Below are 17,878 nucleotides of genomic sequence, written 5' to 3'. Positions count from 1 at the left end.
CAGCCTCTTGGAGCACAGCTCCAGTGTTTAGCGGCGTTATTGTCTGATTCACCGGCTTTTCTAGAGATGCTCTGGAGTATGGGCGGGCCTGGTCCAACGTACGGTAACACGGAGGAACGCGGAGGATCCCGCGTGCGCACAGCTGATGCTCTCCTCACCAAAACGAACCTCAAACTGCAGGCGTGATCACCCTTACGCGATTGGTAAGCCACACAGCTCACACACAATAGCCCGGTTTAGCGTCCATTGCTGACGCCTCCATCACTTGCAGTCTCACTAGTCCGCAGACTTACGTAGCAGCGCCCCCACATGGTACGATATAGGAAGTGCGGGCACAAACCAGCCAAAATATTTGATCACAAATTTGTTTTTAAATCGTAGCAACAATACAGCAATAATTTATCTTCAGAGAGCCAGAAATAGTTGTATATTACCTATAGTTTTATACTACATACATATTAGTGCTACTAATACGTGCTGTGTATTAAGTATATCTCTCAAATATTAGTTGCTGAAGAAACACTTTTACACTGGCAACATAAACATGGATTGACTTTATTATGACATCTGGAAGAAACTATTAAAGACAAAACATGTATAAACAAAGAGTGACAATGTGTTTTAATAATAATAGTTAAAAAAAAGAAAAAAGTTTACAAAGTGAAACAAAACTGAATGTGTGTGAGCCGGTTTCTCCACTGCAGTGATGGACAAACGCTGGTAATTTTCCGCTGTGATTTTGTAATGGAACCAGCAGTCTGCTTCTGGACATCCATGCCGTCTCTGATGCAATCAGCTCTCTGTGAATGGATGGAGGAGGAGGAGACGAGCTGCTCCGCTCATATGCTGTCCAGCTTCTTTAACACATACGGCGCTGTAAACACAGACAAACGTCATATTAGCTCCACCAGCACCAGTCCAAATAGATACACAGCTCTCAGGTACAGATGAACAGACACCGTCTTACCTGCTACAGGTAAACAAATTCTTATAGGAAGAGAACAGGAAAGACAGAAGCACGCACCAACACTAACATATACAGTACTGTGCACAAGTATTGAGTGACTAATCCAAATTTGGCATTTTGTGTTCAAATCATTGTCAGTATTTACAGAGGAGGTCAGGAGCTACACAAGTGTCATCTGTAAAACACGGTGGAGGCTTTCAAACTCATTAGAATTGAACTAACTGTGTTTTTCTGTTATATACCCCGTTTCTATGTATGTTTCGTTAAATCACTGCACAATTTCCCCCATTTGCCTAGCAATACATAAAGAATAAATGATGACCCTACACTTTTCCACAGTACTGTGTATCAAGCTCAGTACTCCCTGGCACGTGAGGTGTATGTGATTTATAAATACTGTAAACCACAACATAATATACCTGATTGTGGCAACATTTTGATGTGCTCGGGTTACTTCACATGCATGATTATTACAAAGAGAAGGTGAGCAAATGACACAGTTTACTGATAATGAGCTGCATTAGATACCCGTGAGCGGTCTACTCAGCTTTCAATGTCATCTGACGCTACTCACTGGCTCTAAGCAGAGCGACGTAAATAAGGAAGTTTCGTAAAGACAAGATGACATCTTGTCGCATTTTCTTCTTCATCTCCTCCGGGTCCATTTTGGGTCCCAGCCCTTCCAGTTTAAACATTGCTGCTGTAATTCTACTCGGTCTGGTTCGCCTGAAAAATTCACCGTTTCAGGCGCATGGACGAATTAGCTAAACCGGAAATACGCAACACCGGAAATTACGACGAAATACGGTGCCTACATAGGGACAAACTATACAAAGGAATCAGAACGCGAACGTGTATAGTGGCGCCTTTATTAGACGTTGGCAGTTTTATCGTATATTTAGTTAAAATTTGAATAGTTTAGTTATTTTAGTTATTTCTAATTATGTTTTATTTATTATATTATTCTTATGTATGCTCTGCTGGATACTTAAAATAGTCTTATCCAGTGTAATGCAGAAGAATTAATACTCCTCAGGAAATTGTCTTTCTGCTAAAACATAATAGAATTATGTTAAGAAAAGAAACTAATAATAATAATAATAATGTTGGTTCCTCGGGGTGTGGTCCACAAGGGTCAATTTGACCCTGTTTTTCGGTGATTAGCTTTAAAAACATTTAATTTAGGAAGTGCATAGATCTTTTTGAGAGTGTCCGCTTTGGGACCATTGTTATTTAACTGAGTGATTATGTGAATGAGGGGTGCAGATGCCAGGCAAAGTTGTAATTAACTAAATTACCTGAGGCCAGCTGAAATAGCTTACAATAAATCGGGAACCCTTTGGGAACCCGGCCGTCTGGGGCCCCTGGTAAATTTCCTGTATAGCACAGCAGTCTATCTGTGCGTGTGGGCTGCTTCTAAAATTAAGATTATTTCAACACACACACACACACACACACACACACACACACACACACACACACACACACAATATTATTATTATTATTATTATTATTATTATTATTATTATTATTATTATTATTATATGTTGATTTATTTGACAGTAAATCTAATTTTATGGTTTTGATTTGCTCTATAACTTCTTCACTTAACATACTAACCGAAGAACTTATCAGAAACGCCCAAATGAATCCTTACTGACTACAATGACTATAATAACTCATTTGCTGTAACTAACTGACCTTGTGGAGAAGGGGTGGGATGATCGGGTGGGGGGGGGGTCCTCCCGGACAGACAGCGATGGAGGCAGCGAGGGGGTGGAGAAGGAGAGAAAGCGAGAGAGAGAGAGCGAGAGAGAGAGACGAGCAGAGAGAGGGGGTGGGTTATTTCTGAGCTCAGGGCCGAGGATTAGGCAGGGAGCAGTCCCAGTACGATGACAGCATCCAGCTTTTAGCCAAACCCCCTGCACACCACATCACCATCATCATCTGGCGCGGGAGGATATTTTCGAGAAACGGATTTCGTCTCGTATAAAATCTCTCGTCTTTTAGTAGAAAAGAGGGGGGAAGCCTAACCACCAATCCCCCCCTCCTTAGACTCCCGGTCTCCCGATCAACCACGAGGTGAGTCCTTTACTTATTTCGCGGCGTTTGCTGTCTGATGAAGGACAGGAGCGCCCGGCTGGTTACGCAGGCGCCGACCGGCACCTTGCGTTCAGACAGCCCTGCCATTTGCACCGATTATCATCTGAATATGAATAATTTAACTCGTGGTCACTTTCCCATCACCCGCGGGCTACACCCGGGACCCTATATTTGACGGAGGTGGCGGAGATTTAAATCCGATTAAGATTACGCTGTAAGGGAAACAACAAAAGAGTGACGTTTCTTCTTCTTCTTCTCTCTTTGTTTAGCCCCCTGGATTGAGGGGCATGGCTGATCAAAGTTAGTGTCTGGCCTGTGAGATGGCAGATATCGATGCTTTTAGGGGCATTCATGATGGGTTTGTGAGAGAGGCGCTGAGGTTAAATCTCACAACCCCCAGTATATTAATATTATATCAACACAATATAATATACAGTTATAGCAAAATCTCAACAAAATAGTGCTCGGTCTATAATTCACCATATTCTCAAACGCATGTGTTATGCATCGGTATTGGAAATCCACGCTGTCGTGTGCGCAGTGAAATCACCGTCACTAGCTACAGATGGGAAATGCACGGACGAAATCCTGGCTGATCAGAGGAGGGGGGGGGGATGCCAGGAGTCTGGGTAGTAAAACACGCACACTATGAATGGGCGTAGGCGATGTGCAGCCAGCCTGAGACAATCGTCTCTTCCGATTTTTCCTTCGCTCGTGTCCTTTGGCCATGCACCTCTCTCCCTGCTCTATCTCTCTCTCACGCTCCCGTGCCGTGTCGGGCATGACAAGCGCAACATAACTAGACCGGAACAATGCGTTTCGCTTGTTCTGGGGCCCTCCGTTTAACGCATGGCGTGATTTAATGTGACCGCTTTGTTGCGACCCAGACGTGTGTAGTAATGTAGCTTCCACTCATTGCTATCTTTTCATTTATATCTTCTTTTCATGCTTCTGTTTGCGGTCCGTATGGCGTTTTGGCGGATCCTAAACATAAAGCTGCTTTCACTTAGCGTGTATACATGTGAGCACGTCGCCTGCGCTCCTGCCAGCGCTGCAGGCTTTGTGCTATGACTCAGGGATGTATGCTGAAGCATGTGATGGGAATTGCTGCTCTGAGGTCACTCCGCCAGAGAAGAAAAGCGACGGGGAGAACTTGCACATCAGGAAAGACTTGATGCCTGGCTGCATTATCCTCGATCTTCTCTGCTGACTGCTCCTCTGCCCCACTTAACCAGAGCCAGTCTACCATCCTCTCCCCCTCTCTTCATCTTTAGTCTCAGCTCCATGTCTCCGGGGCAGACTGTGCTGCTGCTGAGCTGGTGTTTTGCTGCTCCTGCTCCCAATACGCTGACCAGTACGACCTGCTGAAGAATTCATCTTCAGTTCATGTTATTATAAAGAGGAAGATTTCCGCTAATTAGTAGTCACGGGTTGCCTAATGTGATTGTAGAGGCTGTTTCTGGTGGATATATGAAGGACTATATCCATGCAACATGGGTTTATTATTGAGTATTTTACACCTGTTTCTTCCTGGAGCTGTCGCCAGAGGAAACAGGAGACGTGACCTCATTCATGTGACAGCTCTCTGGTGATGCCACCACTGACTGGCAGTGGTATCTTAATGTAGGCCAACCCCCCTTTTCTGTGAACATATAGCAAAAGACTTTGAGAATGAAAAGAATTTTCCTTAAAAGCCCAAGCAAATCATCGGCTCCTAATAATCAGGTTTTCTGTTCTTAGCTGTGATATGAAATATTGAAAGCCTGCTGTATCTGCGTTATTACAGAACCCGGGCATTATTATAGCTTGTAGCAAACAGACTGAACTCTTATTGCTTTTACTTAAAGATAAGACTTGTATTGTGTTCCTCTTAAGGATCACAGACTTGAAGGAAATTGACTCAGACAGCAAAAGAAAAAAAGTGTTGCAGAAATTCCAGACTTGCTACATCTATCACCCTGGTATATCCAAAAGCTTTCCTCAGACATCAGACATCTCCTCTCTTTTTATGTCTGTCTGCATGTTTCCTTCTCTTTAGAACCATGAGAACCATTGATATAGATCTGTGACACAACACAACGTACCCATTATTTAATAGTGCACAGGGGAGCTCAAGCCTTGCCAGGTCGCTGATGAAAGGGGGAATGAAACAAGCGGTGCACGGTGAGCTCGGTCTCCATAATGCTAATGGAATGAGCTGACAGACGGAATGAGAAACAGAAGATGGGATTATGTCTGGAAGACAGGTTGCAGTAACAAACAACCAGCAAAACACAACATGCCGTGAAGTTAAACAAGCAAACAAGCTGTTCCTTTTAAAATCAACCTTATCAGTGATTTTATTCCTTCTTATTTTTTGCAATTGCATAGCATGGACCACTGCCACATGCCGCATCATATAAGGAAAACAAGCAACCTCCACCAATAGAAAGTCAACAAAAACCCCTACAGCTAGCTTTGGTGATGTTTCTAGTTAATTCTATGGCAGACCATCACCTAGAAATTTTGTACAGCATTTTATGCTGGCATGCTTAGTGGATGTTGAATCTAAATATTTAATGGGCACAAGAAAGCATCAGCCTCATGGTAGCACTAAACAAAAAGTCAGAGATTCTCCAGAGTCAGCTGGATTCATCATCCATGTGCCTCAAGAGTCTCCACCAAATTCTGTGGTAATATTTGTAGACATACACATCATGGTGCCCACGGAGCCACAGCCAATCTGGCTAAAAATACAAGACTATGTAGGGGCGTCTCACAGGTTTGGTGGTTTGATCTCTGCCTCCTGCTACTTTGTATCCTTTTACTGGATATTAAAGCACCTCCAAAAACCTCTTCCAATCTATGTATGTATGTGTAATACCATATAAATACACACGCTTTAACTCTTTACCCCCTGAAAGTCTATTAAGAGCAACACTTGAAACGCTTTTCTGAACTGAGCAGCTTCTGTCATATTTCAGGCCTGCTTATAGAAGAAAATTTACTGGGTGTGTATCAGAAATTAGTGAGGGTGGTCTCTACCTCTGCAGCTAACCTCGGAAAAGGCCGGAAACTGTCCTAATGGCAGTCAAACCACAGCTTTATTGATATATACTGAGGTGTCAAAAGCTGTCATTAAGGGTGCGGGGAAGGTCGTCAAATGTCGTCTTTATGGAGAAAAGAGTTAATGAAAAGCATCTGATGGTTCATCATGGAGTCGCTTTTTAATTACTTTAACCAAAGTTGAACATTATTTTAGACACGGTCCATTTTAAGTTCTGTGGTTATACAACATCCACATATTGAGCTTCTTACACGAAGCGACTTACAGTTCCTTACTTACACGCATAGAGCTACAGTGAACACTCAAAAGTGTCTTTTTATTTAGACATTCATTAGCAAATTTAATGAAATAGTCAACTTTTTTTTGGCTTTCTAAGAACACATTGTGAGTGTTTCCCCACCTTATATATGCAGTCAAGCATGTATTTACTTTATTTTTAAAGTCCTTCAGTATGAGTAAAGTATCTTGTTGCACTAAGTGAAAGACAAAGAACAAATCCTGCACTCTGACTGACTCTGGGGGGTTGTGTTGTCTGCTCTGCTTGTTGTTCTTCACGTTTACAACTTTGCATTTATGAAATCTGAATCATTTCAGCTGTCTCACATTAAATCCCCCCCCCCCAAACACCACCACCACCACCTCCTCCAGTCCTCCAAGTATTGAAACACGCAGTATTTTCTGCCAAGCGTGCTGCTGTTGGACTGAATGTTCCCTGAAGTCTGTGTCCAACTTTATTGGCAACAACTGTGAGCTAAAATGAAATGTGGAGTTGCTGAACCAACCCCTGCTGCCGCTGTCCTGCACCTCATGCGGTGCAGCTGTATTCGGCGTGTCGTGCTCAGCTTGGGAAGGGGGTTGGGGTGCGTATTTGTGCACGGGACAGATTGGGAACAAGATGTCCAAAACACCCAACCGGTCCTTTCTAAATAAAATCTGTTGTCGAGTCAGTGGATTCATGCCCTGATGCGACTTCTCTGTGCCACGTTCAGGTTTTTCTGTACTGACGTGGTTTAGCCCAGCAGTGCTAATTGGGCTTAAAACCATTTTCTCTTCAGCTGACTGCACAGGAACTGCCCGTTCAGTACCACCTCTCAGCCCCCTGAGGATAGAGTCCAGAAGCCCAATTCTATGAACTGCATGCGTCCTCAAACTGGGATTAAATAACTGGCTGTTTTGTCAGCGACAGAGAGACATTGTGTGAGGAAAATGAGCAGACGGGGGAGGGATTGTCTTAGAGAAATCAGACACAGACAAAAGAGAGAGAGAAAAAAAGAGGGAAGACAGACTTTATTACCTAACAGCATTCTTCTACGTTCGCCATGTAAAGTGAAGGCTGGTGTAGGGGTGAGAAGGTGAAGGGAAAAAAGAGGAGGGAGACTGAGTGAAAGGCCAGGCAGGCTCTGAGGCTTACTGATGAGTTGTTTGCATGGTGAGCTCGGGGATTTCAGGACGTGACAGTGCAGGATGGCATTTAAGATTCACTATTGATTCAGAGAGAGATTAAGGAGCAGACCCGTCACCGTCTTCCACTGTGCTGGGTTTGGATAAAATGAAGATGCTGGCACATATTGAGAAAACTGAAGCGATCTCTCACAGTCAGAGAGGAGGGTTCTACCAACGCTACAGGTCTGAGTGTTGTCTATCTGTTTGTTAACAGCTCCTTCTGTCTCACTGTTTGCTCTCAAACGGTGGTAAAAAACCTCGCCTTCACTTGACCACCCTTTCGCCCGCTCCTCCTGATGAACGGACTCTGTCACCTTCCACTTTTTCTTCTTTATTTCCCCGTCCTCTCCAGCAGCTTTCTCTCATTTCTTTTGGTGCTGCCCTCTTCACCCTTTTAAAAAACTCTCCCCCTTTTCTTTTCCCTCTTCAATATCCTGTCCTTTCTTTCTTTTCTTTGCCCTGACCAATTCTCTTTCTGTATCCCTGCCCCTTTTCTCAGCCCCCTTAGAGCCACCCCCCCGCGCTCCTTTCTCCCCCTGCTTCCAACCCCCATTCGCCCTCTCTCCTTCTGCGCTCACTCTTCTTCTCCTGGCCTGTGTTGGCAAAGTGGCAGAAGGAGGCGGTTGGAGGCTGAGCTAGCTGCATTAGCCCCATGCATTATTCATGTGCCCTGCAGTCTGTGTGGGTCCAGGTCCTCCTCTGCCTTGTCTGAGGGACACATGGGCCTCGTGAAAGAGCTCTGTGTGTGGGACACAGGGCCCGATGGAGGAGCTACATGATGGGACTATCAGCTCCTTGATTTCTGCTCCCTCTTGTAGAAAAAAGCAACAAAGAATGAGCGTTTACATCATAGATCAACATTCAAGTGCAGAATAAAGTGGTTTCCTTAGATGAGAGCAAGAATGTTTATCCAGTGTTTTCTCCTAATTCAAATTTCTCCTTGTACACATCAAAGCCCTTCATTTCCACTGAAAACCAGAGTCTGGCTTAAGTTTCCAACATATCTGCCCTGATGTTCACATGAAAGACTTGTCCCCTTTTAATATCGGCCAAGATCGCTGTTTGCCTGGCAGTGGTTCTCTCTCCAGCTCATCGGGATTCACAGGCTGTCCTCTCTGCTTTTAGAGCACACCCAGTTAACTGAACTGTTAACTGAACTGGGCTGTATGAAATTTTAATTTAGACAACCAGACGGAGATGGAGTGCCTCCTCTCTCCATCGCCATGAGCTTTTGAGGCTGTGGAGGAGCAGAGAAAGTCAGTGGGTGAGAGCGAGAGAGCCTCTGGGACTAGAGGAGGAGCCTTTTTGGAAAACCACAACCAGATACTTGTTTCATGCTCACATCTGCTTTGCCTGACACACTTATGCGTTAACAGGAAAGTATACTGACTACTTGAGTAGAATTCACTTTCTTTTAATGAACAGGTTAAAAATTGAGCTAATAGAGGTTAATCAGTCCCAGAAACCGGTTGTTTCCTGCTTCATTCTAATTATAAACTTGTCACGTGGATGTGTTTTGACAGGTTTTCCTGATAGTGTTCTGCTCTGCACAGGTGGTGTAGCTCCAGATTGGCATCGGCCCTGATGATCGCAACAACCCCTCTCCACCTCTTTTCAACCTACCCAGAGCTGATGTCTCAGAGGGCGAGGGGGTATGTTTGTTCCGGAGTCTTGAAGAGACAAGCTACATCACGGTGAGTCACGCACTCTCTGAGTCTTCAGTGAAAATGTGAAACACCGGGCTGTTTGCTTTCTCTCCTTTTTTCGAGAACTATGAGGGAAGTGCAGTCACAGTGTATTTCCTCTTGGATCTGCTAGACTAGCTTTGCTAGTAAAGCTGCAAATGTGAGCTGCAGTTGATGATGGCCAAGATAGTAAACTCGTTGCTCCAGTGCTTAGGTTGTGTACAGTATGTATATAAAAAGTGCTGCCCACAGAGACTGTCACTGGAGATGACTACCTGACTCTGCAAGGGCAATGAAGGTGAGAGAAAGAGGGAGAAAATGACAGACAGAAGAGAGGAAGAATCATCTCACCCAGCACTTGAACGTGCACGTATTTGCCCATCCATACACCTGCACGTTTAACACATAGTGAATGTTTCTTCCAGTGATCAAAGGGGGAGCAGATGTAATACTAAGTGCACTTGGTTCCTCGTGTGCATTTGTCTACTACCTACTCTCACTCAGTCTTCTTCATCCATGTTTATCTGGCTCTATCCGGATAAGCAGGAGGTGCTAAAGTGACACCCTGACCAGTGCGGGCTTGTGCAGAGCGAGTACCTCTAATCCTCTTAAAGGACAAACCTACACTGCATGTTTTACTACCATTAAGGAGGGCTAGTCAGCGCTGGCCTCCATTCAGCAGAGACACTGAAGCAGAGGTGGGTGAATGTGAAGAAAAAGACAAATTCTATCCCATAGATGTACTTTTACACACAGTAGTAGTGCTTAATATCTACCGTTTACAGCACAACATGCATTGTTTTTACCATAACTCAGAAGTACTGTGAGGTAATTCCTACTTTAATGACTCATCCTTCCTCATTTATTGGACACAGGCATGTTTTTAAAATGCTAGGAACAAGTGTGGCAGACGGCCAGAGCCCTGCCTCTTTTAAGCTCTTCACAGAACTGTTGGCATGCAGCAGTTTGATCCATATTTCCGAAGGCCGGTCAGACCGAGCACTTGGATTGGTTTCCCCCAGGCCAAGGTATGGATCATTAAGTTTCAGGAGGGCATTCATCATCGTTAGCCAAACAGATCAGATCTAGGTCACTGCTTTTCCCGTCCCTGCCAAATTTTCCCCTTTGTTTTCCCTCTTTCAGTGGGTGAAACCGCCCAGCATGGCCACAAACAGCAGATGAAGTATATCACGAGGGAGTATCTGCTGAAAACAAAACTCGGCATAACTTAATTCCCCTTCATGCCGCAAATAAAGGCTGTCAAGTAATTATCAGGCGCTCTACAAGCCTCTTCCAGCTGCAGAGTATTGATTGGCTGAAAGAAACAAAACCCTTTTGAGGGGCGTAGTAAGTCTTGAGATTTGGTTTGCGTTCAGTCGAACTCCCCAGGGTTAAAATGAGCCCTCCATCGCTCTTTATGTCCTCACCACTGCCTTGTTTAAGGGGCAAGCTCAGCAGAAAATGTACAGCTGCAGAGTGGTGGTGTTGTGAACGTTCATACTGGGGCATACTTGTGAGTCCTTTTATTGTGTGATGATGCAGTTGTTGTTGTTTTTGAGAATCAGGTCATTTCGCCATGTTTTGCTGCTCATGCTGACTAAACTCCACCCCTTTCTCTCACAGCCTTTTTTTTTTTTTTTTGCTTTCTGCTCACACATCTGATTATTCATAGTGTTCGAGGCAGGCTGCATGCGGTGCATATAAAAAAGGGCCTAGATGCAAATGTAGCTGGAGCACAATTCTCGCACTGATTGCACAGTCCAAAAAAGACAGAACTGAGCTCTGAGCTCAGTTTCATTTATTCCAACCAAATCCTTTCATCTTCCTCCCACGTTTCCCTGTTCCTCTGCGTGTTCATGCACTTTTCTCTCTTTGTCGCTTCAGATAAATGGAGGAGCAGGAGCGATGCAGGAGCAGGTCTCCGGCTCGGAGGGCCAGTCGGGTGCAGCAGGTGGTGGGGACAATAATACGACGCACTCGAGAGTCACTTAGCAGGTACGGAATTAAAAGGAGTCTGAGCTGAGGGGGAAGATGTTTTTGTGGTGAAATCAGTGCAAAGGTGTTCAGAGGGTGGATTTTGATGGGAAGAAACTGAGTATGACAGAGTTTTAAAAAAATATATGCTTATATGCTAAAAACAACTAAACAATGTGTAAAGAGTGGAAGAGGAACTTTAAGCACTTCTAAGCCTGGTGCCAGATTCTTGAGTGACACAAAAATGAAAAATGTGGGAAGTGCAGGTGTGTATTTGTTCAGTATGCTGAGGAAATTTACTGACTCATTGTGAGTTAGCAATAGCTAAAAAAAAAAAGGGTAAACAGCACGTGAAAAACAAAAAGAGGCAAAAACTGAAGAAGAAGCTGCCTTTCTCAACCTGTTATGGACCCACTAAGACACAAACACAAACCAAACCTCCTCCCTACACCCACACACTGAGCCACATAGCTAAGTACATATTCAAACCCGAACTGCCTGACTGTCCCTCTCTCATACACAAACTTGTCCCACAGCAAACCACAAATATGTTTTCAAGAATCCTTCATATTTGGCTGTCCGCTAAGACTCATTCTCAGCAATGAACGCGTTGCTGAGAAATCCCAGTAAACTTCCTCCTGGGAATTCCTGGCGAGAAGGATATTCGTTATCGTCCCCGAGGGGAATTTCGGTTCACAAATAGTTGTCATCACTGTCATCGCACATCATAAATAAACGACAAGCATACATTAAATGCAATCATAAAGAGAGCTGCAAATGCACTGAAAGTCTGCAGTTAAAAACTGTGTACTACCCTGGCCTGCAACTTGTTTAGCAATCCAACAGCTGACAGAACAAATGATCTCATATATTTATTTGCTTTAGTCCTCCCCAGCCTTCTCATATGACTTGTGTTGAAGCTTTGCATAAAGAGGGTGTTGAAGGCCTGCCAGAGAGACCTTTGCCCTGTGACGGGGTCTTAGTTACCAAAACACAGCGAAGATCTATCAAGTTGGTGCAAATGATCTTTCACAATATTCTCCCGGCCTGTTTTTGTTAATCATGTTGAGGTTGTAAAACGCACAGATCACACCAAAACCTAAACCGATTCAATAAAAGTGTCAATGTCTGATGTGCCTTTGTGAAAACGTCAGACATTTTTTCATTCAAAAGTAAACCTATTTCCAGGGTGCATTCAAGCCAAGGATGTATGTTAATCTGTTGGTGTCATTTAATCAGTGTTAATAACAGATACAGCTTCTGAAAGGTGATTATATGATACTTTTCTCTAATTAGTTATAAATTAAGTGTATTTAATAATAGTGAACAGACAACAACATGTCACCTTGAATTCTATATCATTTTGAGATTCACTTTGGTTCATTTTGACCTTCCATTGCCTTGAAAATGTTCAAGGTTAAAGGTTCAAGGTAAATGTACACCACAGTATTTATTGTGACTTGAATAAATGCTGTTATTTTACACCTGTAAAGTGAACTTAGCATGCTTTTCCATTATCTTTGGTTATATATATCCTCTTATGATGGTTAATGTTCATTTAGACAAGTTTCCAAATAAAGAGGTTAAATAGAGAGTATTCCTGACCTGAATGATCAAAACACTCGATTTTAGAAAGTGTGGGTGTAGCAATCCCACTTTTGTGAGGAACAGCCAATCAGAAGAAAGTTGACTTAACTGTAGAGAAGCTAAAATAAGTTGTCTTCAGACAGTGAGTGAAATGAGAGGCTGCATATGGCCTAAAATATATACAAGCTGTCTGAACTGTGGAGCCGGAAATACTGTGTGACACCGCAGAGAAGGTTCGCTTTACAGGATTTCTGTGCTACGTTTTAATCAGCAGTCACTGTGGAACAAATAAGAAACGTGATCTGGAAGAGCAAAAAGTAAACTTTCTCCTCTTTGAATACACTGCTTGAATACATAGTATCTCTTCATGGCTGTCGTCGCCTCCAGTTGGATAACCCATCACCCTGTCTGACTTCCTCAGAGAGCGGTTGCTAGGCGATGGGAGGTCGCAGCGCTCCAACAGTCTGTCCAATCAGAACTTCCAGGCCAAGCTGACATTGCAGATTACCAGGGACCCGGTCCTGGACAGCAGCACTGGACATGGCTTCACCCTCACCACAAACGCACCCCTGCTGGTCAGGGACATCGCCACAGGTACATCGGCCGTGCAGTGGCTGTGAGTCAGCGTTACCAAATTGCCACCTGCTTTATGCAATTTTCGCTGCATGCAGCAAGCATATTTACACTTTACCACTCTCTCTCTATCTCTCTCACACACACATAACACGCACACACACATTCCTGGCATTCAGGCCCCGGGGCACGGTGCCAGAGAAGCCACGAAAACAACAGAGCCACCTGCTCATCCTTTCTAAATTCAATCACTTTTCATTTATGCAACTTTGATGGGGGATAGAGAGACTGATAAAGAGAGACAGAGTGCAGGGGGGAGAGAGGGAGAGATGCTGATCCATTACTTTATGTCTATCCTGTAAAATAAGCTGATAAATGCAGTGAGGAGGGTCCCACCCTGCCACTAGCGCTGTAGCTGCTGCCAAGGAAAAGGAGAGACGAATGAGATAGGGAGAGGGAAGTGATAACAGAAGACAAGATTTAATTGAGAGAGAAGATGCCAGCAGGAAGACCCAGAGGGAAATACACAACCAAAGTGCAAACATGGCTAAAGAAAGCAAAGTAATGAGTGTGAAAGTGTACAGAAAGTAGAGAGGGGATGAACAGTTGGTGACACTTAGGGATTGGGAATAGTCAGAGAGGCCATGTTGGTAGATGCTGAAGGAAAGTGAAGGATGATGAAGTAGGGTAGAAAGAGGAAGAGGAGGAATCGCTATTATGAAAGCTTAACAGGAGGGGACTTTGGCTTTTGGGTGTGTGTGTTTATGTGCAAAAGCTTGCCATGCTGTACGGCTTGCCTTCAGTGGGTCACAAATCAGGGACAGACGGGGCTTTGCCAGGCAGACTGGGTGTGTGAAAATTTGTGGGAGCATGTGTTTACGTGCACAGATGCTCAGCGTGTCTGCGTGCTTGTGTGTTAGAGTAAGCTGAAACTGCTGTGCCTCAGTCGTGCTCGCTTGCCTGAAGACAAATGAGTATAAATAGCTACAGAAAGCAGAGCCGAGCCGGGCTGGAAGACACCCAGAATAACCGTAACCCTTCACGTCCCGGAGAGCTCAGCCGAACGCTGTTGAGTCAGCCATATTGAACAAGCACGTGTGTCATTCTGTGTGTGTGTGTGTGTGTGTGTGTGTGCGTGTGTGTTTCCCTTTGTCTCCACGTACGCAGCTGTGGGTTTTTTTGTTTTATGCAAGCACTCACTCTTTTCATTGTGTGAATTTGTGCATCTGTGTGTGTGTGTTGATGGGAATGCGTGTGTTTAGGAAGTCCTGCAGATGGGATACTATTCCCAGGGGACCAGGTGCTGCAGATTAATGATACAGCGATGGAGGATTTGAGTGAAGAGCAGGTGGAAAATGTCTTAAGGTGAGGAGATCCATCTATCTACAGTTGTGGTCAGAAGTTTCCATGCACTCATCATGGGCATGAATCTCAGGGTAATTTGGGGCTTTTAATATTTTATTTGAACTTTTCTTTTTCCAGGGTTGAATTAATGCTTTTAAAGACTTTTGAAAGCAAGAATTGGGTGCAAAAAATCGAATTTATTTATTTATTTACAGGATCAGTGGTATCCACACAGGCTCAAATATATAGCCCAACTAATATTTGGTTAAATGTCCCTTCTGCAACTTGTACTTCAACGAGATGCTTTAGGTATCAATCCACAATCTTCTGGCATGATTCTGGATATTTGACCAGTCTTTTTGGTAGAGTTAATATAAATGGTCTGGTTTCCATTCCAAAACTACTTTTGAAGTGTTTGGCTTGTCTATGTGGGCAGCTGCCTCTTTCTTGGTCGCCACCCTCTTAGTTCAAGGTGTTTCAGCAGTTATCAGTTCAAGATTGAGCCTTGGGTCTTGGGTTTTTCCTGAACATCCTCACCAATTTCCTCTTGTTTGAGAGTGACAGTTTGGGTCTTCTTCCAGACCAAAGTGGTGACACATCTGAATAATTTGTACTTATGATCGATGATTGTTTAGAAATCTTTCCAGCTTGTGTAAATCTCAAATTCTCCTTCTTAGAAAACTGTAGATTTAAGGGACTGTATGTGTATAATTCAGCCTGTATGTGTACTTTCGATTATGTGTAAATTAGAGAAAATTCAAAATAAATTCTATTCTCGTTTTTCACAGTCATTAAAGAAATCAATGACAATTATTTCAGTTGTTTTCTGGGATTTTGACGCTGATTCATGTGTGACTGCGGGTGTAGAAGGCTTAGTGAGTTAGCGGTAGAGGTCAGAGCAGAAGATGCTGACTTAATAGCTGAGCAGAAAGGTTATGATCCCTCCTCCGTCTGTGTGAATGAATGCTTCTTCTCTGTGTTCAGGAACTTGGAGGATTGTATCAATGTGACTATCCTGCGGCACATGACAGTGAGTACAAAGAAGACATTAATGAGCTCCTCACTACACAGTCTGTATGCCATCGCTCATTTAAACATAAGCTGTCTGTGTGCTCCCAAGCATGTGACTCTTAGCTTGCCTCTTCTGAATGGATTAAGCACTTTACATTGTGCTGTGATGTATGTATCGACCGTCTGAGTACAGCTCTGAATGTTTGCATCTTAAAGCCTGCTGGCGTCAGTGTTACTCATGTGTGTCTTAGCCCATGCTTCATCCTTCATGTACAGTAATGGTGCTGATGTGTGTGTGTGCTACAGAATCCCAAGTCATCCATTATGTCAGCAGAGAAGAGAGCTCGTCTGAGGAGTAATCCAGTTAAAGTGCGCTTTGCAGAGGAGGTGGTGGTCAATGGGCACACTCAGGTGAGAAAACCTTATCTGATACAGAAGGAGGCTGCCAAACAAAAAACAAGCATTTACTGTAAGGCTACAAGCAGCAGTCAATTCACAGTCTTCCACATAATGAAATATTCTTCATTAGGGCTTATGGGCTAACATTTCTTGCAATCATTTAATATTTGATCTTTTCTCATCTGATATCGATTCTGTCTGACCACATCTCTCACTTCTTTCCACCAGGGAAACTCTCTTCTCTTCCTGCCCAATGTTCTGAAAGTCTATTTAGAGAACGGACAGACCAAGGCTTTCAAGTTCGACAACAACACCACCGTCAAGGTATGTAATAAACAGGATTACCGGCCTAGTTAGAAAGTTTTACCCGAAAAGAGCATTTAGAGCTTTTACTTGGTGGCTTCATTGAGTGGCTCCATTGTATAGTACGTTACACGTTCGCCTAACCAGCAAAAGGGGGGTGTGATCCTGGGGCAGGAGGAATGGGGCAAATCCATCCAGGGTTATGTTAGAAATGGCCATATCAAACACAAAATTACCTGCTCTGGAAGCCCTCGTGAATAGGAGAACAGCTGAAAGTAGCTCGCTCATTGGCCTGATGGACTTGTTTATCTTTTGATAGATATAGTAACTAAGTGACCCAAGAGATCCCTACATCATTCATGGTTGACATTTTTATTACATAACAGCAGTGTGCCCCAGTAATAAGAAGCCTGACAACAGCTATTTTTAGCGTAGTCTTGAGAAATAGTTCTTCTGGGTTTATAAAGGACTTTTTCACTCATATTCAGTCTAGTCCTTGTGTCTTTACACACAACAGAAAATTTGGAATAGACCAATTTCAAATTTGAATTTCAATCTATGAGAAGATAACACAGTTTGACTGGCATAAAATAGTATTTTTGCACCAACAAAAAAAACAATTAGCCAAAACCAAGGCATATCTCACCATGGTGTGCAGTGTGCCCTTAAAGAAACTGAGGAAACAGGGTCTTAATCTACTCATCTAGCCTCATCAGAAATGGTCTCAGTAGAAGGATGGCTGTCAAGAAGGCATTTATAAGGAAAGGAAACAGGGAGAAAAGACTGAGGTACACCAAACTACACAAGAGCTGGACCGAAAACCAGTGTCCAAGTTTTAAATTTTTGGTTCAAATGGTCCTCATATGTATGGAGGAGGTCAGGAGTTACAGCCATCTGTAAACTGTTAGCAATTAGCAATGGTGAATGATCCCAAATACACTGCCAAAGCATACCTCGATAAAACAACACACAGTTCAAGTCTATCAGTCATGGATTGGCCTCCCCAGAGCGTGGACCTCAACAATATTGAAGCAGTGAGGGATCATTTTGACAGAGAACTGAGTAAAATGAAGCCAACATCCAAAGAACAGCTTTGAATGTTTTTCAAGGAGCCTGGAGAACTGAAGACTACTTAAACAAATTACAGGAAGGCCTACCTAAGAGATTTCAGGCTATGGTGAAGAATAAGGGTGGTCACACCAAATACTGACTTTCAAGCTCATTAGAACTGTATAAACTCTATTGTTGCCCTATATATGGTATGTTTCATGTATGTTTGCATACATAACAATAAATTGCTGCGCCTACTTACCATTTTCCTTGCAACATATAAAGAAATGACTCAAGACGGTCCTCTTATGAGCCAATAAAAAGCCCACACAGTTTCTTAAAACCACCACGAGAAGCTGTGAGATGCTTGGTAGGACCAGGTGGGACTATTTT

The 17,878-nt window shown here is 43.5% G+C and overlaps 2 protein-coding genes across 5 annotated transcripts in view; one reads left to right on the top strand and one right to left on the bottom strand.

Annotated features, from left to right (window-relative positions):
• The first annotated feature begins 96 nt into the window (after window positions 1–96).
• Window positions 97–17,878, top strand: part of frmpd1b (FERM and PDZ domain containing 1b) — a 27,034-nt gene continuing 9,252 nt past the window's right edge. For 2 of the 4 annotated variants that reach the window (XM_005937740.3, XM_005937738.3), the window contains exons 1-8: window positions 2,778–3,049; window positions 9,113–9,253; window positions 11,129–11,239; window positions 13,227–13,399; window positions 14,641–14,743; window positions 15,707–15,752; window positions 16,040–16,144; window positions 16,361–16,456. In XM_005937740.3, coding sequence (XP_005937802.1) covers window positions 11,133–11,239; window positions 13,227–13,399; window positions 14,641–14,743; window positions 15,707–15,752; window positions 16,040–16,144; window positions 16,361–16,456 — 630 coding nt within the window. In that variant the 5' untranslated portion in view covers window positions 2,778–3,049; window positions 9,113–9,253; window positions 11,129–11,132. The other 2 variants (XM_042226963.1, XM_042226962.1) reach the window with 2 other exon arrangements.
• On the bottom strand, window positions 540–1,775 carry tomm5 (translocase of outer mitochondrial membrane 5 homolog (yeast)). The gene is made up of 2 exons (XM_005937741.3): window positions 1,542–1,775; window positions 540–874 (listed from the first exon to the last, which is right to left on the bottom strand). Exons 1-2 carry the CDS (start codon window positions 1,660–1,662, stop codon window positions 840–842), a joined length of 156 nt encoding a protein of 51 aa, XP_005937803.1. The 5' UTR covers window positions 1,663–1,775; the 3' UTR covers window positions 540–839.

Source organism: Haplochromis burtoni, unplaced genomic scaffold, assembly GCF_018398535.1.
Source record: "Haplochromis burtoni strain Fernald_Lab_line unplaced genomic scaffold, NCSU_Asbu1 Contig_236, whole genome shotgun sequence".
NCBI lineage: Eukaryota > Metazoa > Chordata > Actinopteri > Cichliformes > Cichlidae > Haplochromis > Haplochromis burtoni.
The sequence above is the reverse complement of the archived record's forward strand: the minus strand, read 5'-3'. Positions and strand labels throughout refer to the sequence as shown.